This window comes from Pinus tabuliformis, chromosome J, assembly GCF_031772625.1.
Source record: "Pinus tabuliformis cultivar Carrire ecotype Pingquan chromosome J, CPIR1, whole genome shotgun sequence".
NCBI classification, from domain to species: domain Eukaryota; kingdom Viridiplantae; phylum Streptophyta; class Pinopsida; order Pinales; family Pinaceae; genus Pinus; species Pinus tabuliformis.
Window position 1 is genome coordinate 579,282,497 of NC_142295.1, and position 25,832 is coordinate 579,308,328.

Genomic DNA, 25,832 nt, shown 5'->3' on the forward strand with positions numbered 1-25,832 from the left:
GGCCAGTGAGGAGTTTTCTTGGGCCGAAGAGTACAAGGCAGAGAGGACAAAACGATGTCTAGAGAGAGGCCACGCAGTGCTAACGCAGTGGCAGCGCAGAGCCTAGAGGGAGATCGAATTCCTGCAGAGGAAATCAAGTTTCAGAAGCCAGGGGCCGAGGTGTGAGACCGAGAGGCTGGAAATCAAAGTTTCTGGCCAACAGAGGGTCCGAAGGAGGAGCAGCACAGTCCCTGGCAGAGGTGACACAGAGACTGCGTGGGGTTGACGCAGTGCTGCACAGAAGCTTATGCAAAGCCTCTATTCCAATGAGATCAGAGTCAAATTCTTCCAGCGACAAGGTGAGATCATCTCACTACTTATTTTTTTCAGTTTCTCTCTGTGTATGATAGACAGTTGGGCATCCAACGGATTGTACTCAGAATTACTACTGCTTAATAATAAAACCCTCAGTTGTTGCACCGATTTTCCCACACTAGGTTTTTCCAAGGACATTTGCCCAAAAATAATTGTGTAGATGTGTTGTATTTCCTTCTTGTTCAGTTCTTGTTTTTGCATTTTATTTGAATGGTGAAGGTTGCAGTGTATTAGTTTCGATGTTTACTGCAAGAAACATTAAATAATTATGTTCAGTATTAACAAATAGAAGAAATGTAATTAGTTGCTGCAATGGAAATTTGGGGCTTCCAAATTTTCACACAATTCACTTAATAGAGAAAGGTGGAAGATCCCACAAAACATGTCATGTTTTGGGTAGAGATTGAACTAATGGATTATAATACCCTAGTTTTAACTCTTGTGATGCACACAATCATATTTTATATAAATTGTAAATGTGGTTGTGTTAATTTTAGGTATGTTCTATGATGAGAGCAATTTACTTCAATTTTTCATTTTAGCCCAATGACAATATTCAGATTAACAATCACATAAGCATGATAGTAAAGCGCAGATAGAACATAAACATAAACATCAAAAGACAAGCCAAGACAAGAGGACACAAGATGTGGCAGCAGCGAGGGACAAACCCCAATGTGGGGAAACCCTTGATCAATTCTTCTTATATTCTTCAATAGGCAGAGAGAGAGATAGTACGAATACATTTGAAGTCAACACTTTGACTTGCCAAAATGAGAGATCAGACATCAGAGATCTTCACCATGAAGATGACACAATGCAGCAGATGATAAGCCTAGAGCAGCTCAACCAATTACCCAGAATACTGAAGCTTTCCTTCTATAAAGCTCTTCCTCCTTTGCTGCTTCACTGATCATGTGAAGGCTGCTAATCTAGCACCTTTCATATGCCAAGGATTGATGCATTTCATGGCAGACCTAGACACTAGATAGGGCACAAATGTTATAAGCTACATCGCTCTAAACAAACCCCATGGTTGCTATCCTTCTTAACGCAGTACTGTAATTGCTTCCAACTGTTGGCGATGGCCTGCGGCCTAGCCCAGCAGTGGGCTGAGACTTAGGTCTCCTCAATCAGTCCTTAAGCAATCAGATTTAGGCTTCTCCTTACAGCGGATACTTTTGTCCAACAAACTGAGTTCAAGAATAACTTGATCATGCCCAAAACAGTCCACGTTGTCACCTACAACAATGTGACTTTAACGTTGATGAAATACTTCCTTTTGTTGCAGCATAAGACCACTCTTCTTGTTGCGTCTTAGGTCTTTGTATGCTGCTGATTAGGGCCTCTTCTATTGCGGCTAATAGAGCTGCGTATAAGGCCTTTTTCATGATGGCAAATAGGAGCTAGATGAGGGCTGCCAATTAGGTCTCCTTAACAGCATCTTGATTCCTCTCTTTGTTGACTGCAATGATAATGCCTTCATCTTGCTATATAACATAACCTCACTAGCTGTGGATAGGTCACTTCTAGACAACGTTTAAGCTTCCTTGACAGTGGCTAGGTGACCTTGCTCTTGTGCGGATAAGTGTTGCAGTTTACATCGTATGGGAGCTTCTCTTAACATCATATTATGGCTCCCTTTGAACAAAATATTAAGGGCCCTCAAAGACTATGTACTAGCTGCGTTTGAAACCTCCTTTCTCTGCGAAATTGAGTCTCTTCTAGACTGCGTATGAGAGCCAACCCTATGACTGCGGCTAAGGCTTCCACTCACTGTGGTTAGGGAACATAAGAACAACGGATTGAACCTCTTCTTGACTGCGGCTTTGGACATCATATGAATCTCCCTTAGACAGCGTATAAAAGGCCTCTTCTTGCTGCGTAGATAAACCCTCCTTGACTGTGTAGAGGTGTCTCCTCCTAGGACTGCGTATAGCCTTCTCTTTCGACATTGTGTAGGGTTAGGGCATCTCCTATAGGGTAGCGTATCCTCTAGATCGCTCCTACCACCAAAACCCAAACAAGTGGAGACATATCACAAGAGATGTGTGTTCAAATGACTTAAGGCCACCTCTATTTATGGTGCAACGTTGAGGTTGAGTTGGGGGTAATTTGGTTGCTCGCCGACCTTGACAAATTGTCAAGTAACACAAATAAATTCATAACTCCATGAATACATGTTGAAATTGGATGATCTTTAGATCAATCCAACACCTCTTGACAAGAGGATTACAAGAAAAATATCAGTTGCCATAAATAAGAAGACCCACATGGAGTTTGGCCCTAGTTGCCAATTTTAACAAGTTGGCATGATAGGTGTCTATCCATGTGAGCTTAAATAAATGACCCATAGTGTAAATGTTGTAAATGTAGTTTATATGATTTCCCAACATGGAGCTCAAGGGAATTCCCAACTCAAGAATGATTAGATGTATAGATTCTATAATATATTCTCTATACATTGCGTGGTAGATTCACCATGTTGCACTCCATGCTATGTAGATGTGACATTGAAATATAATATATAATAGACCAAGATGGTTGTCAAGAGCACAAGGGGATTATGTGCCCACAAGAGGGGAAGATGAAAGGGGGTCCATGGGAAAAAATAATTTCTTGCCAAGTGTCAAATCAAGAACTTCCATCCTTCTCATCATGTGCCTAATATATGTGAAGTCACATTGAATCCCTAAGCTTCACCAACTCAAAATCAAACATTTGTTTCACTATAGACAAGCCCTATAATGAAACCACAAAGACCACCTCATAAACATTGAATATTGTATGATGTTTAGTGAGCTCATCAGAGGAGGAAACTGAATTAGATCACCAACAAATAGTGTCTTTAGTTTTAAGTTGTAATTAGGAACTGCCTTGTTGCTTACCATGCGGTTCAGAGTTGGGATGTGCCACTACTGGCTCCTAACCTATGAAACCAAATTCATCCCCCAGGCCCTACGTGTCCTGAATCCGGCAAATCGTACATGATTCAGGCAGATTCGTGTTCGAAAATCGGGACACATCGTGTCCGACCAGGACACTTCGAATCCGGAACGTGTCCTGATTTTCAGAAAAGAATCCGGAAATCAAGAACCTGCACAAAGTTATAAAAGCATATTTCCCCATTCTATTTGCACATTCACTTATTTAGTTTATTATGGGTGTTTGGGAGCAAGGAGAAAAGGGTGTGGGAGCATTTTCAAGGAGATTCAAGCAACAGGTAAGTGTTAAAGCCTCTCAGCTTTGATGATGGTGATACTATAGAGGGGTTATCCCCCACATCAGCAGATGCAGAGCTAACTTTGGATACAAAGGAGGAGGATGCAGCAGAGGAGAGCAGTGGTGACCATGATGATGAGGACAGTGATGCTGATTTTGATGATGACTATGAAGATTGATGACTCATGAGTCATGAGCTACCTACTGCCTTGAGGCTTGAATACTTGTAGTTGTAGTTGTTGTTGGGTGTAAGAATTACACTTAAGCAAACTCCTCAACACTTAATTTGTCAACCCAGGGGATCCGTAAACTTAGAGACAAAGCACAGGCAATGCTAGAGATGGTATGAATCTTTCTAATTTAAATCCTTACTTTCTTTTAAGGAAATATTGCAGAATCAAACTAAAAAGAGAAAAAGGCAACTTGAACCATCAAAATAATCTAAGACTGGAACAAGGAAGAATGCATTTGCAAGAGGTGATTAAAAATAAAGGGCAATCACTCTAGCTAATTATTGTTTAACTACTAAGTGTGTTTTTCTTTAGCAGAGACACTTAGCAGTGTCATCAGATGGGCCCTTAAATCTGCGCTTTTAGAGATTTCCTTCTTGCACTAATCTATCCTGCACTATCGCAATCTGCTTGCACTAGTGCAGGAACAAAGATTTATGCAGAAGGTATAAATGGTGTCTTTACTAAAGGCGTTTTACTTTTCTAAGTTCAAAGCGCTCAGATCCCGTAGCAAGAAACTAGTTCTTGCACCGGATCAGAGCTTCTTGCACTTAGCATTTAATTCTTAAAATGAGTGCTTAGTTACTGCAAGTGCTATTATACTGTTAAATCAAATTGCACACATAAAAATGAATGTTTATGATCTTGACAGAGTGCAAGAATAAAGAAACAATCCATATACGTTTATCTTGTCATAAGCATTTAATGAAAGAAAGAAAATTGCGGGAAGTAGACTAAGAAGGCTTGCTGCATCACACCAACGTGCACTGGTGCAGGTTCATTTCTCCTACTTGGACCAGGTAGGGAAAACCAACCAAACAGAACTGTAGAAAAAGAAATATCACACCAACGTGCATTGGTGCAGGTTTATTTCTCTTGGTTGGACCAGGCGGGGAAAACCAATCTGAAATCAAGTGTAGGAAAAGGAAATTTAGCTACTTCACACAACGGATCCACTTTCACTCAGACAAGAATTCATGTGCTTAAAATTAAATCACACTTGACAATATAAACAAAAATTACAAGAAACAGGAAATAAGAGATAGGGTAAATGCGCTGGGTTGGCTGGGCCCTAGCCAACCATTGCGTTTCCCTTTTAAATAAAAAACACTGCTTAGTACTTTAATTAATTCATCAGCACAAATATAGAAATGTGATTTTTGAAACATGAGGCGGAGCTCCCTTTATTAATTCACTGAGGCAAGTACATGCGTTAATACATCGTCCAACCCAAATTTGGGTGATAACAAAATACATCAACCTGTTACCGCCTCTCTGGCTATGTCTCCGTTTTATCCCAAAAACTCCCTTAGTCCTATTTACATTCTACATTACATAGATCTTCGGCCAAGGGCCAAAATAGATCATTCAACCGATTACATAACCAACCACAGAATTTAGCTTCTTGGCCTTTAAACTTAGACAGTTAACAAAACTGGGCATAGCCAATCTCCAGCTTTCGTTCTTCACAATTTTGATCTCAGCTGCCTTTGGATCGATCTTGTTGTCGTGGTTGAAGCTACTCAAAACGGGGTGATTCGATCTCGGCTGCCTTTGGATCGATCTTGTTGTCATGGTTGAAGCTGCTCAAAACGAGGCGGTGATCAAGGAGGTTCGGATCTGCTGCAAGGATTTGTTGTGCTGGCAGTGCAAGATCCGATCCTGCACTAGGATCAACAGTCACGGTAAGTACTCTAACTACCAAATAAACATTGGAGATATCGATAAGTTACAAAGAGTGATTAAAAATAAGAAATCATGTAATAAATGATTAATTAATGCTAAGTTAAGTTAAAAATATGAAAAATAAAGTTTATACGAAATATGTCACCGTTTTTGGACTGGTGTAAGATGAGGGTGTATAAGAGAGGTAAAACAACGGTAAATGGTTATGATTTAGGAAGTGGAAAATGGAAAAAGAGGCAAATTAGGGGGCTAACAGTGGTTTTGTATTTGCTATTTCTATTTGCCATTGGCATTACACTACCTATGTAAACAGTAACACATTTTGATTTTGATGACTTAATAAGAAAACTACAAATCTTTATCTTACTATCTTGTCTTTCTCCTATTGGATCATTGATGAATTGAATATGTATTATAAATTTATAATTTATCATTTATCATTTGTCACAATTGTATTTTTAATTTTGTATGCATAATGTTACTTTGTAAAACTCACATCTAGATGAAGATCTATGTTTGAATCAATGAATTTGTATCATGAATGAGAATTTGTGTAAGAAAAATCTAGTTTTTAATATATATATATATATATATATATATATATATATATATATATAACTATCCGAACGTGTCTTGTTTCGGGGGGTCAACGTGTCTGTATCCAACACTCGAATCCCCGTATCTGTCGAATCCCGAATCGCCGTGTCAGTTGACTTAGCTCGTAACCCGTCTTGATTATGACCAAAGTAGCTACAAGAATTTGTTTTGAAATGTACCAGTTCAGAATCAGTGGTTAACTAGTCCTATGAACTTTCAATAGCTTAATAAGCATTGATAGATTTCTGACTTCCAATGTGTTTTATGTCTTTTCCTGCAGGTTTCATAGTCCACTTTATGCAAGAAAGTGAAAAGGTAGATCTAGTCCATTCATGAAATCCTAGGACGTTGTTCACATTTAATTGTGAAATTAAATACAAAAAATTTCTGTGGTATTCGTAAAGAAGTTACGTAGTTAAAACATCATTTTGTTTGAACATGTTCAATGCAACCACTTGCATTTGCTGTGACTTACTAAAATGCTAGAGAAACCTATCAAGACAATATAGCCCTTTTCTAATAGTCAAAATAGCCCTCTGGTACTGACATCCACTCCAAGGTTTTCATATTTACATGAAATATGGCAATGAGATTAGGCACAAATTAGTATTGCAGTTTATCTTTTCTGTAACCCTATCTCTATGAATAAATGTAAACATTTTCCGAAGTGGCCCACTTTTTTTTGTATAAAATGCCCAACATGTACATTTAGTTTTTATATTGATAGTCAAAGAAAGTAATTCATCAGAAAGTAAAAATAATGGGAACATTCAATTTCATAACTAATTATAGATTTTGAAATAACTATCATTTTTTTAGCAATAATCTGCTTCCCTTTAGATGGTCCAAAAGGCCACAATATATCAAGTGGTGAAACTTGATGACAAACAGGAACAAGGTAGATGCAACTACGGAATCTTTCCAAACCTAAAAATAATTTCATGGGTTTCTTGGGACAATTCATAAACATGTGTCAACAGTAACCACCTAATAATTTGGAAAAAAAGTGGTTTTTCAAAGACTCATAATGGGTTTTATAATTTCAATCCTGTCTCTGGCTTGATCAATTGATAAATCTCAAAATTCACATAAGCAATTGCTAATAATCACCCAAGTCTTATGGTGTTCTCCTTTTTTCGCAATATTTCTTATTGCACCAAGAGCTTCTACCTCAATAATGCTATAAAATACAAAAGAACTATGAGATGCTACTGTGAAGGATAAAATTAAATTAAGGGGAAAATTTGCATGACTTCAAGAATGTCAACATTCCTACTAAATAGTACAGGAGAAGCAAAGTTGGAAAATACTTAACTCCTTCCCCCATGGCAACCAAGAATGACAAAAATGCAACTAGGGGATCCTCACATCAGATAGAACACTTCACCAGCATCCCGACAAAAACGGAAATGAAGCAAGTCAAAGCTACCACGTGGCGTTTTATCATTTTGTCTTAGACATTCTCGACGAGTACTTTATTACTCTTGGGTTTCACAACACTCAAATACTTTCCATACATGCTTTGACACCCACTTGATTTCAAGCATCTTGTCGAAAATTTCCTGTACTGCATCAGTGAATTGCTTGTATATTGTTCTGAGATGAACCAAAGGATGAGGATAAATTATAGTTTGATCTAGAAAGAAACATCGATATATGCACGAAACATGTGCTTTGATGCATAAACTTCTTTCAGTCTTTAGGTTGCTTGGTTCCAAATCACCCTTTAAATGTTTTCCTTCTTTCCTGGTTCTTAGTACTTACTTGGGGCAAGTTGCAAAAGTTCCCTATTCTCATTATTTTCATTATTACCTACTCTCAATTTAGGCATGACTTCAATGAATCTTCATTCGCTTTGCATTGGCCTGTTGAAGCCAATCAAGGCATTCTTCGGCCGTACCAGATGGATTAGCCAGTTGCCATTTAAGTATTTCTTCTTGCTGATAAACGATTGTAATCTGTGTAAGAAACTGAAACTAAAAAGGTAAACTGTAACCAAAAAAAAAACTAAATATATTCAGGCAGAACAGCCTAGTTTGAAGATGTCTACAGGAGGAAAAAAGTACACCACTTACCCATTGTTTCACCAGCGGCCCTCCAACTTTAAGTCCTAAAACACTCATAATGACTTTCCCATCCAGTATACGCTTCATTTCCCACACATTTTCTAGCTCTGGAAAATAAAAACCACATTGGAAAAACAATTAAAAGGACTCAATGAATTTTTGGAACCTTAATAAACTCTATTGCAAACAGAAATTTAGTGGATGCATATGTGAAAACAAGGACAAGATATAAGCTACATATAGTGTGAAATATGTTGTCTTTATTGACATTTATTCACTAACATAATTCATATGAATAAGTCTTTAAAACTACTTAGTGCATCCTCAATTAGGCTTTTCTGTGGTCTTGAATCTTTTATTTGTTTGCTAAATGGTAATACTAGAACAGATAATGTCACCTTTCATTCTCTAAAGGAGTCAAATGAATTCCTACCAAAACTAGCTGCTTCTATAACAGGCAGTGAAAAACGAACCTTGTAAAATCAAAATAAAAGATCAAGCACATTATTCAAGGAAAATTAAAGCAAAATTAGTGCCTGCAGATCCTTTTAAAAAGCATTGAAATAAATGACATAGATCCATAGGAATGTTGCAAGAGCTTCAAACGCTGGACAAGATGACATAGTGACTTCAACAAAAATATTTCAGCTTGTCACTTTGCAAGGAGAAAATTATCTATCCACATGCTAAAGCAAGGTTATCTAGCTAATATTTCAGTTTTAAGCATTCTACAAGGATAGTAGATAGCACATGGCATGATTCCTTTTTGCATAGATTGTTGATATTTGAATGACACAATTGTTCTGGTCATGTCCAAACATGTAATGTCCCAAACTAGATTTGGCAATAATCGTCACAATTACCATTGATGCATTTTGCAAAAATGACATTGCCAATAATTTTCTGCTAATTATTAATGTAAGGAGATTTCGTCAAATATATCACATACAATTTAACATGAAACCCTCGTTCAACAGTAAGGACAAGCAACAAACTCAGCCTTATTATATTAAATGTGAATTTGAATATACATGAGAACCTGTTAAGACACCAGCAAGACAATAAAAATGGCTGAAGATATAAATGGCTGACAATGACATCTCCAATGAATTCATTGATGCCCAAGGAGAAACCTGGATGGATCCTCCTTCAAGACTAGCTAGGGTGGAGTCTTTCACCACCAAAGACTAGTTACTTTAATCAACTAGGGTGGGTAATTTCTCCATCGAAGAAGATCATTCTCGGGGATATAAAGTTATAAACCCTTAAACACACTCCAAGAGCCAAGGTAAACAATCCATCAGATATCCAGACTTGTTCAAAGAATGATCTTGAGCTCCCTTTTATAATCTTTGGCCATCCCAATACCATGTGTAAGTATTCCATGGATACCAATACCATGGATACCAATGCCATGGGAAAGTAATCCCTAGGCACCAATACCATGGGCAATTAAATATATAATTATGTGACTTTATAAAGTTTCCCCATGTTCCCCTTACCACATTTTAATCTAATTAAATCAATCATTCCCTTGTAGTGGTCACTCAGAAAATGGGCATGACAGTCCTCCCTCATCGAGAATGTTCGTCCTCAAGCAATGCCATAACTTGCATATCAATACCTAGGTCCCAAATGTACCACTATGTCACTCCATACCACAGTACTATCCAAACATCAATAAATCCCTCATACTTGGGTCCCAAATATACCAATGTATCATCAGGCCACAAGTGGATCCACTATAGTGTGACTCATCCCTGGTAAATCTGAAGGGCATATCTCCTCATGTGCCAGCGGGGGTGTCACTGTTGTGTGTCACTCAGAAAATGGGCATGACAGTCCTCCCTCATCGAGAATGTTCGTCCTCAAGCAATGCCATAACTTGCATATCAATACCTAGGTCCCAAATGTACCACTATGTCACTCCATACCACAGTACTATCCAAACATCAATAAATCCCTCATACTTGGGTCCCAAATATACCAATGTATCATCAGGCCACAAGTGGATCCACTATAGTGTGACTCATCCCTGGTAAATCTGAAGGGCATATCTCCTCATGTGCCAGCGGGGGTGTCACTGTTGTGTTAATCATCTGCGCCCCTACAGCCCAATCCACCAAATGGAGAGCATCCTCAGCATACCCTACCCAACACTGTGTCATATCAATGCCATCCCCCCTGAAAGGATCCTAGCAATGCACACTAGAGATCCTGATATCCTGGTCACTAAGAGTATACCTAGACATCCCATGGAGCTTGCACAATTCCTTGCCAAACAATCCATCCCTCTAGGCTAACCTGTACTCTGATGGAATCATGAAAGGACGTGCGAACTCAATCACCTAGTCAAATACTCTATCAATGTAATCACAACCCTGCACCCCTGGTAGGCCTATTATAAAGTCCACAGATACACTCTCCAATTTCGGATGTAGAGTAGGCAAGTCCTGCAATAAGCTTGACAAGTCATACACTCCATCTCATCACCAAACATAACACCCTTGAGGCCCTCCCTATAGAACCTCTCTCTGACTTGACTGTGAATGTGGCAATCCTCAAGATGCACTGCCAACAGTTAAGCGTGGACCAATCTCACAGTCTTGTCCTTGAGTGTGGACTCAAGGACTAACATTAGGGGATTTTGAGGTCTAAAATGGGTCTCCTAAGGAAATTATAAAATAATAGTGGAAATAATAAAATAAGATTAGATTACATCATCAAATTTTAGAGGGAAAAAAGAAAAAAAAATCAACTCGTATTTTGAATTTTCAACTTATTTCCCTATGGTTTTACTCAAATTTTGAGTGGCAACACTCGTTGGATGCAAAATTTGATTCCTCATCCAATGAGTACCCATGTTGCATACTTTCGATGGACCCTGCTACATGAAAAATGAGAAATACAGTTTTCATGTATTTCTCATTTTTCGTATAGCAGGGTCCATCGAAAGTATGCAACATGGGTACTCCTTGGATGAGGAATCAAATTTTGCATCCAACGAGTACTCCCACTCGAAATTTGAGTAAAACCTTAGGGAGAGAAGTTGAAAATACGAGTTGAAAAAGTAGTTTTATTATTTTATTATTTTTTAATCTTTTTACTTTTTTACACCAAAAAGACAAATCATCCCCCATGGTTGACATCATCATCTTGAATCCTATTGGTTCTTATAAAGTTTATTTGGAGTTGTACATTTTTCATAGGATGCCCATTTTAGACCTCAAAATTTCCCTAATGGTAGATGATGTCGTCCTCTACTGTATACTTGTCATCCTGTAGGTGTCCAACCCTCAAATCATAGGAAAAATTGTTCTCTGAATGCTCCATCCCCAAGTGAAATACCCAATCTCTACACCTTGTTGGTCTCCTAGATAAAATACTTGTACCAATGTCATCCACACTCTCCATAAATTCGATAGTGCGCCCCACCACTTTGACAAAATATCTATCTGATCTTGCTACCCATGATATCTCACCTTGATTGAATATGAGAAATCGTTGCTACATCAAATGAATCTTGGACACCCCATCAAACTCTACCACATGATGACGTTATCCACTTCGATCCCATTGCCCATTTGGGATTCTATCATCCCAAATATCTGAGGGCTCTCGCTGCACTATACCTCTAGCTAGAAGTATCCTTCCAAGCATCACTAACTCGGTGGGATACCAACTCATAATCTCTCTCCATTCCAACTGAAATGGACTGCTAATATAGGAAATATCAACAAAAATGATATTATTTTTAGAGTCCATAACCTCCCACAGAATGTTTCTTCCATCATCTTTAGTTATCAACAACCTTGAAAAAGACCTCATGTATAAATGCCAACACAAGGAATATCCCCACCATGTTGATGTTGCGTCACTCTGGTTTCAACTAGAATGCTCATGATCCTAGTCAACCAGTAAAAGAAATCAAAAAGAGTTGGCTCCTTCTTCCTTATACTAACTTACCTCTCCACTATTCAAATGTGGATTCATGGTACTGCAAGCCTTATCCATGTATTCCTCAAGATGGTTGCTCCAAAACTCCAGAGTAGGTTTCTTTTGCTGCCTCATTAGAAACTCTAATTGTTTCCCAACACGGGTAAGATTTGCAGTTGACCTAGCACACCTAACTACAAGGAACTTAAGCTCATTGTCCTACTTAATATGTCCTTGAGCATCTTGGTTCTCTCCATTTCTAGAAGGCCTTATTTAAGATGTTTAATCTCTTCTTGAGTATGTTCCTAGTGAATGTCATTGGAAAGTCCCGTAGAAGGGATCAGTGAAGTGATACAATTGTCCTCCTCACCGGTTGTGGCTGCCATATAAGATTGATTTTCCACACAAGGCCCATCCATCTCCTCTTGTTTGAACCTACCAACTCCTCATCAAGCAAGGGTTTAGCTCCCCTTCACATTGTTTGACAACATCCTGTACTGAGTTATAAGCAGTTGTATAAGTGACATGTTTTTGTTTCCAGACAACCAATAATAAAGATATGATGGATTGAAAAATAACATTGCTTTCATTATCGATGATGATTCTCATGTACTCATGAATGGATTTGCCATGGTCTTTATTGATAGCATCAAGGAAATAATGAAATGGATGTAAAACAAGATCATTGCAACCACAATCAAGCATAATAACAAATGACACTACCTTTGCCATTAATTTTAAAATCTTGGCCCTCTTGCCAATAGATGGACTGTCCATTTAATCGCCTCTAGAAGCTTCCCACAATCAGCTGAAATATTTCCCACATTATATTCCCCTTATAAGGGATTTCATGAGTTGTAATCCTTAAAACTTCACTCAGAAAATGTGCAACAGCAAGCCTTACCTCTCCATCTTTATGCCTCAATAGCATGTACACACCCAAGTTAGTCATTGTTGGAACCATAGCTACTAGAGTAAACTGAGAAGGTGGTTGTCCCACCATTTGTAAATGCCTTGTCACCTCCTCCAAGAAGCTTGGATAGAGACAACTGTTAGAAAACCAAAAAGGAAAAAAGATTATCTTATGTTGATAATTACTTGTGATATTCTTGTAGTCTTATTAACTTTCTTTATGTTCTTCTTTAACCTTTTTTTCATCAAGCAATCATCAAATCAAAACATGAAGATCAACGACACCAGATGTAGGCACTCGATCAGGGCTAAAACCCCTCTATAGGGGAAAACCCAGTCAAACTCTTCAACTAGTAAATCAAATTGAGATAGACCAAGACCTTAGACTCTTCTCACTCCACCAAGTCAGCACTCAAACTGTCCTTCCAGACTTCAAAGATCAACTGCAACAACACTGCACCAAATCCAGAATTTCCAATGTTCCACCAAGACTCCGGTTCGGGGAGATGCACAGGGGGGTCATGTGGGAGTACCCTCAAATTTTAGGGAAATTTCGGGGTGCGGGGAGACGTCGAGGTATATATATATATATATATATATATATATATATATAATTCAAGTTCATATTCATTGTTCACTGTTCAATAATGAAAGCATAAAAATATTAAATAGACAATTGAATCATTGATCCATCCTCATCATTCATTTTGATACATACATCATTCATATGACATACTCAAGTCTCATTATTGAATTATTCATACATACCATGAGATTCGATAAAAAAAAATAAAAATCAATAATGAAATATTCAAATACATTGATCCATATCATTCATCATTCAATGATTCATCATTCTACAATCTACATTGATTTAAAAATTAAATTCATCATTCTAAAATCTAAATTGAAAGCAAAACATACTAGTATATTTCAAAGTTTGAACACTAAATTTATATAACTCAAAGTTTGAACCTAGGTTTTAGACTTTTAGTTATTTAATATTTTTTTGTTCTATTTAGTTTTAATTTTAAATTTTTTTAATTGTTTTGATTTTTGATTTTTGATTTTTTAATTTTTAATTTGGGTCTTATTAGACAAATTTAAAGGGGGACGCCCAGAAGCACCCTTTTTGAAGGGGGACGCCCAGACACACCCTTTTTGGGGAGTCTAGACTCCCACACTGGGGAAACGCACCCCTTGCGTCTTCCTGAGACTCCCCAAAAAGGGTGCGTGGGGAAACGCACCCCCAAGATACTCCCAGTCCCGGGTGCAAGGGGTGCGTGCACCCAACCCTGGAGGACGCGTCCCCGTGGAACACTGAGAATTTCAGCCCAACTACTCCAGAATTTTTGGCCCAGCTACTTCAAAATTTCGGCCCTACTGCAACCTGCAACTTTGACCCTTTTGCAGCTCCAGAATTTCGCACGCGTGGATCACAAGAGAGAGATTGGTCTTCAAATTTCTTCTTTAGGGTATTTATTCTTTCTTCCTTGAATTTCGCTCCTTTTTCCTTCTCTAACAACTGTAGATCAAACTTTCTTGAGATGTGCTCCAAATGAGGTTGAGTTGTTTCCTTTATATAGTGGATTCTACCTCTTAATTAGGCCGACTTGTCTAGGTTGAGGCCAACTTGGTGGAGAAGACCTAAAACACCAAATTTACATTAAAATAAATTTCTTTCTTGGCTAATAAAGCCCAAGAAGGGTCTTTTACATAATGACAAGAACAAAGACTCTTGACACAAACCCTAGAAGCCTACAATGGAGGCTTTGACCTAAAAACATTAACCCAAGCATGAAACCCATGCTTTAATAAGTCAATTTCTTTTATAATAAAATTCCTTTTTCTTTCTTTTGATAAATACATTACATCATGACTCAAATACAATTATGAAGACCAACACTAGTTACATTCTTCAACACTCCCTCTTAACTAGGGAGGTATTCATAATTACATATATACAGAAGTACATGGAAGATCTCAAATGATATGCTCTATGAAGAGTCACAACACACAGTGTGCTACAGATTAGATACCTGACCAGGGTACTCTAATCAGGTGGGACTAAGGTGTACTCAAGTTTTAGCCACTCTAGGTAACATCAGGCTTTTAAGCTCAACACCAGCCCAGGGATCTATGTGTCTATCCAAGGTCAGGGCTCCATGACCAACACCATCCTCCCTACTTCAAGATCTAGACATGAACACATTAGGCCGACTAGAAGTCCTGCCAAGCATCTTGTTGCCACAAGATGCTTTATTTCTCTTAATTAGATATATATCCACCAATCCAAGCATGCTTCAAACGTTCAACCTTTTTACGAAGAGATTCTGCATAATCACAACCCGAATCAGTAATGAACTCTTCAAAATTATTTACAACTAAACACAAACCTTCGGGGTCCTTGATCATTCTGATGCTACTCAGATTAACATCAAGTTATCCAAATACAACTTGTTGGAAGCTTTCTTCTCTCACTTCTTCAGTAGCACCAAATACAACCTTAGTACTTCTCAAGTCTTTTGTTTTCAAAACTATTTGTAGCACTTTCATTCATTCTTCAGTTTCATTCTTTCTTCAAGGTATTTACTATGACTATTAGAAAATGCCCTCCCTCTCAATTGGGGAGATATACCTTTTCTTCTATCCAAGCTCCCTCTCAACTCAACAACTTCCTTCTTTTATAACATTGGAGAGACTTCAACCTTTCAAGGCTTTATTTCTTTCTCATGGCATCAAGGTCATCTTGATCATCATCATTCTTATAGCTTCCTTCATCATGCTTGAATATCTTCAACATCTTGAAGATTATGTACCTGCAAAACTTTAATAGCAAGTACAACCAAATACAAATATATAGAAGCATGAAGTCAACTATATCAAAATCATGTCATTACAATGGAAGCATCAAAACATTCAAGATTTAGACATCAAATACCTAAACCTAGTTAGGTTCATAATCAACAAGGGTTACATCCTTTTATATACTAGACTTCAACATCTTGCTAGGGTTTTGTCATAAACCCTAGACTCCATCTTTGAGACATAAATATTAGCAACTTAATCAAGATATCAATCCAACCATAGTACTTTAACATCTAGGGTTTCAACAATATGCCTTTAGAATTACATGTCAACCTTTACTAGGGTTTATCGCAAACCCTAGACTAAATCATATCAATAATCGAAAACAATATACTTCTAGGGTTTTATTATCATGCCCTAGAATATCAATCTCTACTAGGTAAACCTAAGATACAAACATCAATACATCGAAGTTAGATATACAACAATTTTGTGTAGGCTAGGGATTCGATCATACGAATGAATATACACCTAGGCTTTCATTCCTAGGATCGATCTTTAGTTATTACAAGGGTTTTGTTCATAAACCCTAATTCACCAAACCCTAAAAATCTAGGGTTTCATTATATAATTTAGACAAACCCTAAAGGGAAAGGTTTTTACCACAACATTACCGAAACCCTAAACTTCAAAAGAATGGGATTTCATCATATCTACTAGATTTTATCAACAAACCCTAAGAAGACTAGGGTTTCATAATCAACATTGACATACCTTAGCATTAAGAGGCTAAGGTTCTATAGTGAAACCAAAAGGTTGGGGTAGAATGATCAAATGACAAGAGATAGTATAACAAGGGTAGATTCAATCTAATGATTAATCACCCTAACCAGAAACTTTATGATTCAAAACCTTAGACATAAATATGTTAGTAATGTTAAACAAATTTCAAAAGAATAATGATCATACTTTTTGTATGAAGAAAGCCTTTACATCAAATCTTGAAATCTATGACATACCTTCAATTCTTTAACAAACCTTGTAGGACATTAATTCTTGAAGGCCCCTCTTTGCAACCGAACTCCTTTCATGACTCAAGTCTATCCTTTGAAGTTTCCTCCATAACCTTTTGTGTATTCTACAACTCTCCTATCAAGGAAAATATAAAGAGAAGATTGAGTATGCAATACAAACAAATCTCAATGTAAGGAGGAAACCAGTGTTTTAAAAATTGGTCGGTTTGAACCGATAACCGGTCAAACCATCCGGTTCACTAGCCCACCGGGTCAAACCGGCACAAAACCTAGTTTGACCCCTCCCTTCACCAAAAACTTAGAAAAATCGGTCCTAACCGGCCAGTTTATTGTCAAACCGGCCAGTTCCATCATAAACCAGTTGGTTTATTGCCAGGACAACCACAAACCCCACATAATGCATTTTTTGAGTTTTGAAGTTGTTTTGAGGGAAATTTGGGGTTGTTTTCCTCCAAATATAGTCCCTCCAAGAAAGACATGCCTACCCTCTCATTTTCTTGACACATCTCAACCCTAGCAGTGTTGGCAACTAATGGTAATGTTAAATTCTTAAAGTAAAAGGATGAAAATGATCATTTTCATCCTTTTACTTAAATTTTTAACATTACCATGAAATGACTCAGGATGTTTGAGAGTGGTTTCGACCTCATTGGATTTCATATGGAGAATCTAGAATTTTAGATTTCACTCAAAATTCAGTAGACTTAATGGTTTTCAGGATTCGATAGTTTGGGGGTTTGCAATGTTTCCATTTGATTCTATCATGCGTGAGGGTATGAGATTGGCATTTGATCAAGAGCATGAAGCCCTTTAAGAACCTTGATGTTGGTGGCATTGATTGTTGAATTTTGTTGATGTTGGTGGTATTGATTGTTGAACTCCTCTACCATGTCCTTAACAAGAATTCACTCTTCACTCAAAGGAAAACAACTGGTTAGGCATGCTAATCTTTTTCTACCACATTATAAGGTTGAGGAGATGAACCCTTCACTCAAACCAAAATTATTGGTTAGGCATGTTAAACCTTTTCAATTTCTATCATGTTATAAGGAAGAGCAATCCAAGTCTAAGGACTTTGAGCTAGATGATGTTTATGTATCTCTTGTTGATGATGTTTATGTATTTCAAGAAGCGTTGAATCAATGATGAGTTTCATGAGTGACCATGTTAATCAGTGATTTGTAGTTTTGATGTCTATTTTTAATACTACTACTAAATTTGTAGAGGAGTTTTAGGACTCCTCAAACTCTGAGCCATATTATTTATGTAGCTCATGTTGATGATCTCTTGTCTAGTAGTGGTGATGAGTTTGATCATGATGAAGAGTGATCATGTTGTTGATCACTGATATGTAGACTTGTAGTAGGTCAATGACCCCATAGCTTAGAGCATTGTTTTCGGACTCTAGAGGCCATTTAGAGCCTCATTGATTATGTATTTTGTTGCGGATATGTATTGCACTCGATGCCATTTTGATATATTCACCTTTACATGGTATATAGATGAGAAAACCTTGCATATTTTGTTTCTATTGGCTTGGAATCATGGTTTTAAATCTTAAAAATAGTTTTTTTCATTAAAAATTAATTATCTAATGTATTTTAAAAAAACCAATTCGTTTAGACCTCACCAGTCTTGGTTCGAAACCCGGTTCATTAGGTGGACTGGTCCGGTCACTGGTTCTAGTTTTTAAAACATTGGAGGAACCCAAACACAAAAGATGAAACAAAGAACAATATACTTACACTTCGGAAAATGGTGAAGGCTCCCTCTTAATCTAATCTCTCTTAGGGGATACCTACAACTTATCAAAACAATCCAAGAATTCCTAAGAAGACATAATAGATCTATAAGCTCTAGAAATCAAAAAATAAAACATTACAAAACTTAGAATAGTAGACTTAGAAGGATATGTAAGAGAAGACTTAATAGTATAAGTCTTTGACTTCGGATTCTTTAGTCTTGTTCTTCTTAGGTGGAGCTTCATTGGCAACATTTGCATGTTCTCTTTCTCTCTTCTTATTCCTTGGATTTTTAGGACATTGACTTTTGTAGTGTCCCATCTTATGACAATTGTAGCATTCAATCTTTGATAGATCAACCTTCTTCTTTGGACCTTTGAATTTCTTGTATGCTCCCTTTTTCTTGTGATGAGTAGAGTAGGCATTTGAAGTGTTGTCTTCTTCATCCTCCTTGTTACTTACTAATGAGATGTGGGCTTCTTCTTGACTGCATGCATTCCACATTTGTTCAAAGGTTGGTGTATCCTTCCAACTGCTAATTCCTAATGCAAAAGAGCTCCAAGATTTTGGTAGACCTAGTAGTGCAGCAATCACGAGTTCTTTCTCTGGTACAACTTCATCAATAGCTTGGAGTTCATCTCTTATTCTAGAGATCCTTACAAAATATGATGACACAATATCATCTTTTGTCATCTTTATTGTTCTTAGTTCATTCTTGAGACTAGCTATCTGACCAATGTTCTTGATGGTAAACAACTTGGAGAGGGCTTCATACATTTCTTGTGCAAAGTCTATATTGGATATGTATGGGATTAGATTGTCCTTCACTCTATCTACTATTAGATTCATGGCCAATATGGCAGTTTCCCTATACTTTTCCTTTCTTGCATCATCAACAGGTTTCTTAACTTTTCCTTGAGCAAGATCCAAAACCTTGTGCTTAGCAAGAATAAGATCCATTCTTGTCTTCCATGCCCTGTAGTTGGTGGCTCCTTCTAGCGTATTTTCAGACTTCATTGTTAGGTCTTCTTTTATTGATATAGCTAGTAGACCTTCCTCTTCTTATATGATCCTTATCGTTTGATCGTTTCAGTAGATCTTCAAGTTGCCTTTCCTTCCTTTTTCACCTTAGCTCTGATACCATGTTAGAAAACCAAAAGGGCAAAAAGATTTTTTTATGTTGATAATTACTTGTGATATTCTTGAAGTCTTATTAACTTTCTGTATGTTCTTCTTTTATGTTCTTTTCATCAAGTAATCATCAAATCAAAACATGAAGATCAACGACACTAGATGTACGCACTTAGCAAGGGATAAAACCCCTCTATAGGGGAAAACCTAGTCAAACTCTTCCACTAACAAATCAAATTGAGATAGACCAAGACCTTAGACCAAAAGCACCCCTCGAAAGGGGACACCCAAAAGCACCCCTCTTGGGGAGTAGCATCCCCCACACTGGGGAAACACACCCCCCTGCGTGATCAACATAATAATTGGTCTGAGGTCATCAATATCTAGTGTCAGACAAAGTTAAAACTGAAGAGTCTTTTGGTCTAAGGTCTTGGTCTAAGACTTCAACCTTTTAAGGCTTTATTTCTTTCTCATGGCATCAATGTCATCTTAATCATCATCATTCTCATAGCTTCCTTCATCATGCTTGAATATCTTCAACATATTAAAGATTATGTAACTGCAAAACTTTAATAGCAAGTACAGCCAAATACAAATATATAGAAGCATGAAGTCAACTATATCAAAATCATGTCATTACAATGGAAGTATCAAAACATTCAAGATTTAGACATCAAATACCTAAACTTAGTTAGGTTCACAATCAACAAGGGTTACATCCTTTTATATACTAGATTTCAATATCTTGCTAGGGTTTTGTCATGAACCCTAGACTCCATCTTTGAGACATAAATATTAGCAACTTAATCAAGATATCAATCCAACCATAGTACTTTAACATCTAGGGTTTCAACAATATGCCTTTAGAATTACATGTCAACCTTTACTAGGGTTTTTCGCAAACCCTAGACTAAATCATATCAATAATCGAAAACAATATACTTCTAGGGATTTATTATCATGCCCTAGAATATCAATCTCTACTAGGTAAACCTAAGATACAAACATCAATACATCGAAGTTAGATATACAACAATTTTGTGTAGGCTAGGGATTCGATCATACGAATGAATATACACCTAGGCTTTCATTCCTAGGATCGATCTTTAGTTATTACAAGGGTTTTGTTCATAAACCCTAATTCACCAAACCCTAAAAATCTAGGGTTTCATTATATAATTTAGACAAACCCTAAAGGGAAAGGTTTTTACCACAACATTACCGAAACCCTAAACTTCAAAAGAATGGGATTTCATCATATCTACTAGATTTTATCAACAAACCCTAAGAAGACTAGGGTTTCATAATCAACATTGACATACCTTAGCATTAAGAGGCTAAGGTTCTATAGTGAAACCAAAAGGTTGGGGTAGAATGATCAAATGACAAGAGATAGTATAACAAGGGTAGATTCAATCTAATGATTAATCACCCTAACCAGAAACTTTATGATTCAAAACCTTAGACATAAATATGTTAGTAATGTTAAACAAATTTCAAAAGAATAATGATCATACTTTTTGTATGAAGAAAGCCTTTACATCAAATCTTGAAATCTATGACATACCTTCAATTCTTTAACAAACCTTGTAGGACATTAATTCTTGAAGGCCCCTCTTTGCAACCGAACTCCTTTCATGACTCAAGTCTATCCTTTGAAGTTTCCTCCATAACCTTTTGTGTATTCTACAACTCTCCTATCAAGGAAAATATAAAGAGAAGATTGAGTATGCAATACAAACAAATCTCAATGTAAGGAGGAAACCAGTGTTTTAAAAATTGGTCGGTTTGAACCGATAAACGGTCAAACCATCCGGTTCACTAGCCCACCGGGTCAAACCGGCACAAAACCTAGTTTGACCCCTCCCTTCACCAAAAACTTAGAAAAATCGGTCCTAACCGGCCAGTTTATTGTCAAACCGGCCAGTTCCATCATAAACCAGTTGGTTTATTGCCAGGACAACCACAAACCCCACATAATGCATTTTTTGAGTTTTGAAGTTGTTTTGAGGGAAATTTGGGGTTGTTTTCCTCCAAATATAGTCCCTCCAAGAAAGACATGCCTACCCTCTCATTTTCTTGACACATCTCAACCCTAGCAGTGTTGGCAACTAATGGTAATGTTAAATTCTTAAAGTAAAAGGATGAAAATGATCATTTTCATCCTTTTACTTAAATTTTTAACATTACCATGAAATGACTCAGGATGTTTGAGAGTGGTTTCGACCTCATTGGATTTCATATGGAGAAACTAGAATTTTAGATTTCACTCAAAATTCAGTAGACTTAATGGTTTTCAGGATTTCATAGTTTGGGGGTTTGCAATGTTTCCATTTGATTCTATCATGCGTGAGGGTATGAGATTGGCATTTGATCAAGAGCATGAAGCCCTTTAAGAACCTTGATGTTGGTGGCATTGATTGTTGAATTTTGTTGATGTTGGTGGTATTGATTGTTGAACTCCTCTACCATGTCCTTAACAAGAATTCACTCTTCACTCAAAGGAAAACAACTGGTTAGGCATGCTAATCTTTTTCTACCACATTATAAGGTTGAGGAGATGAACCCTTCACTCAAACCAAAATTATTGGTTAGGCATGTTAAACCTTTTCAATTTCTATCATGTTATAAGGAAGAGCAATCCAAGTCTAAGGACTTTGAGCTAGATGATGTTTATGTATCTCTTGTTGATGATGTTTATGTATTTCAAGAAGCGTTGAATCAATGATGAGTTTCATGAGTGACCATGTTAATCAGTGATTTGTAGTTTTGATGTCTATTTTTAATACTACTACTAAATTTGTAGAGGAGTTTTAGGACTCCTCAAACTCTGAGCCATATTATTTATGTAGCTCATGTTGATGATCTCTTGTCTAGTAGTGGTGATGAGTTTGATCATGATGAGGAGTGATCATGTTGTTGATCACTGATATGTAGACTTGTAGTAGGTCAATGACCCCATAGCTTAGAGCATTGTTTTCGGACTCTAGAGGCCATTTAGAGCCTCATTGATTATGTATTTTGTTGCGGATATGTATTGCACTCGATGCCATTTTGATATATTCACCTTTACATGGTATATAGATGAGAAAACCTTGCATATTTTGTTTCTATTGGCTTGGAATCATGGTTTTAAATCTTAAAAATAGTTTTTTCATTAAAAATTAATTATTTAATGTATTTTTAAAAAACCAATTCGTTTAGACCTGACCAGTCTTGGTTCGAAACCCGGTTCATTAGGTGGACTGGTCCGGTCACTGGTTCTGGTTTTTAAAACATTGGAGGAACCCAAACACAAAAGATGAAACAAAGAACAATATACTTACACTTCGGAAAATGGTGAAGGCTCCCTCTTAATCTAATCTCTCTTAGGGGATACCTACAACTTATCAAAACAATCCAAGAATTCCTAAGAAGACATAATAGATCTATAAGCTCTAGAAATCAAAAAATAAAACATTACAAAACTTAGAATAGTAGACTTAGAAGGATATGTAAGAGAAGACTTAATAGTATAAGTCTTTGACTTCGGATTCTTCAGTCTTGTTCTTCTTAGGTGGAGCTTCATTGGCAACATTTGCATGTTCTCTTTCTCTCTTCTTATTCCTTGGATTTTTAGGACATTGACTTTTGTAGTGTCCCATCTTATGACAATTGTAGCATTCAATCTTTGATAGATCAACCTTCTTCTTTGGACCTTTGAATTTCTTGTATGCTCCCTTTTTCTTGTGATGAGTAGAGTAGGCATTTGAAGTGTTGTCTTCTTCATCCTCCTTGTTACTTACTAATGAGATGCGGGCTTCTTCTTGACTGCATGCATTCCACATTTGTTCAAAGGTTGGTGTATCCTTCCAACTGCTAATTCCTAATGCAAAAGAGCTCCAAGATTTTGGTAGACCTAGTAGTGCAGCAATCACGAGTTCTTTCTCTGGTACAACTTCATCAATAGCTTGGAGTTCATCTCTTATTCTAGAGATCCTTACAAAATATGATGACACAATATCATCTTTTGTCATCTTTATTGTTCTTAGTTCATTCTTGAGACTAGCTATCTGACCAATGTTCTTGATGGTAAACAACTTGGAGAGGGCTTCATACATTTCTTGTGCAAAGTCTATATTGGATATGTATGGGATTAGATTGTCCTTCACTCCATCTACTATTAGATTCATGGCCAAGATGTCAGTTTCCCTATACTTTTCCTTTCTTGCATCATCTATAGGTTTCTTAACTTTTCCTTGAGCAAAATCCAAAACCTTGTGCTTAGCAAGAATAAGATCCATTCTTGTCTTCCATGCCCTGTAGTTGGTGGCTCCTTCTAGCGTATTTTCAGACTTCATTGTTAGGTCTTCTTTTATTGATATAGCTAGTAGACCTTCCTCTTCTTATATGATCCTTATCGTTTGATCGTTTCAGTAGATCTTCAAGTTGCCTTTCCTTCCTTTTTCACCTTAGCTCTGATACCATGTTAGAAAACCAAAAGGGCAAAAAGATTTTTTTATGTTGATAATTACTTGTGATATTCTTGAAGTCTTATTAACTTTCTGTATGTTCTTCTTTTATGTTCTTTTCATCAAGTAATCATCAAATCAAAACATGAAGATCAACGACACTAGATGTACGCACTTAGCAAGGGATAAAACCCCTCTATAGGGGAAAACCTAGTCAAACTCTTCCACTAACAAATCAAATTGAGATAGACCAAGACCTTAGACCAAAAGCACCCCTCGAAAGGGGACACCCAAAAGCACCCCTCTTGGGGAGTAGCATCCCCCACACTGGGGAAACACACCCCCCTGCGTGATCAACATAATAATTGGTCTGAGGTCATCAATATCTAGTGTCAGACAAAGTTAAAACTGAAGAGTCTTTTGGTCTAAGGTCTTGGTCTAAGACTTCAACCTTTTAAGGCTTTATTTCTTTCTCATGGCATCAATGTCATCTTAATCATCATCATTCTCATAGCTTCCTTCATCATGCTTGAATATCTTCAACATATTAAAGATTATGTAACTGCAAAACTTTAATAGCAAGTACAGCCAAATACAAATATATAGAAGCATGAAGTCAACTATATCAAAATCATGTCATTACAATGGAAGTATCAAAACATTCAAGATTTAGACATCAAATACCTAAACTTAGTTAGGTTCACAATCAACAAGGGTTACATCCTTTTATATACTAGATTTCAATATCTTGCTAGGGTTTTGTCATGAACCCTAGACTCCATCTTTGAGACATAAATATTAGCAACTTAATCAAGATATCAATCCAACCATAGTACTTTAACATCTAGGGTTTCAACAATATGCCTTTAGAATTACATGTCAACCTTTACTAGGGTTTTTCGCAAACCCTAGACTAAATCATATCAATAATCGAAAACAATATACTTCTAGGGATTTATTATCATGCCCTAGAATATCAATCTCTACTAGGTAAACCTAAGATACAAACATCAATACATCGAAGTTAGATATACAACAATTTTGTGTAGGCTAGGGATTCGATCATACGAATGAATATACACCTAGGCTTTCATTCCTAGGATCGATCTTTAGTTATTACAAGGGTTTTGTTCATAAACCCTAATTCACCAAACCCTAAAAATCTAGGGTTTCATTATATAATTTAGACAAACCCTAAAGGGAAAGGTTTTTACCACAACATTACCGAAACCCTAAACTTCAAAAGAATGGGATTTCATCATATCTACTAGATTTTATCAACAAACCCTAAGAAGACTAGGGTTTCATAATCAACATTGACATACCTTAGCATTAAGAGGCTAAGGTTCTATAGTGAAACCAAAAGGTTGGGGTAGAATGATCAAATGACAAGAGATAGTATAACAAGGGTAGATTCAATCTAATGATTAATCACCCTAACCAGAAACTTTATGATTCAAAACCTTAGACATAAATATGTTAGTAATGTTAAACAAATTTCAAAAGAATAATGATCATACTTTTTGTATGAAGAAAGCCTTTACATCAAATCTTGAAATCTATGACATACCTTCAATTCTTTAACAAACCTTGTAGGACATTAATTCTTGAAGGCCCCTCTTTGCAACCGAACTCCTTTCATGACTCAAGTCTATCCTTTGAA

At 36.8% G+C, this 25,832-nt stretch overlaps 1 protein-coding gene across 5 annotated transcripts in view; it reads right to left on the minus strand.

Moving 5' to 3' along the window:
• Nucleotides 1–5,086: 5,086 nt before the first annotated feature.
• The window catches only part of LOC149228306 (tRNA nucleotidyltransferase cca2-like), a 315,926-nt gene continuing 295,180 nt past the window's right edge, over nt 5,087–25,832 (minus strand). Inside the window, exons 14-16 of one of the 5 annotated variants that reach the window (XR_016247860.1) lie at nt 8,165–8,262; nt 7,405–8,029; nt 5,087–5,468 (exon numbers count right to left, since the gene is read on the minus strand). Coding sequence is in view for 4 of the 5 variants with exons in the window: in XM_089378147.1 (XP_089234273.1) it covers nt 7,925–8,029; nt 8,165–8,262 (203 nt within the window). In the remaining variant the exon portion in view is untranslated. Of the gene's footprint in view, nt 5,469–7,295; nt 8,030–8,164; nt 8,263–25,832 lie in introns of those variants that run through there. The other 4 variants (XM_089378147.1, XM_089378146.1, XM_089378148.1 and 1 more) reach the window with 4 other exon arrangements.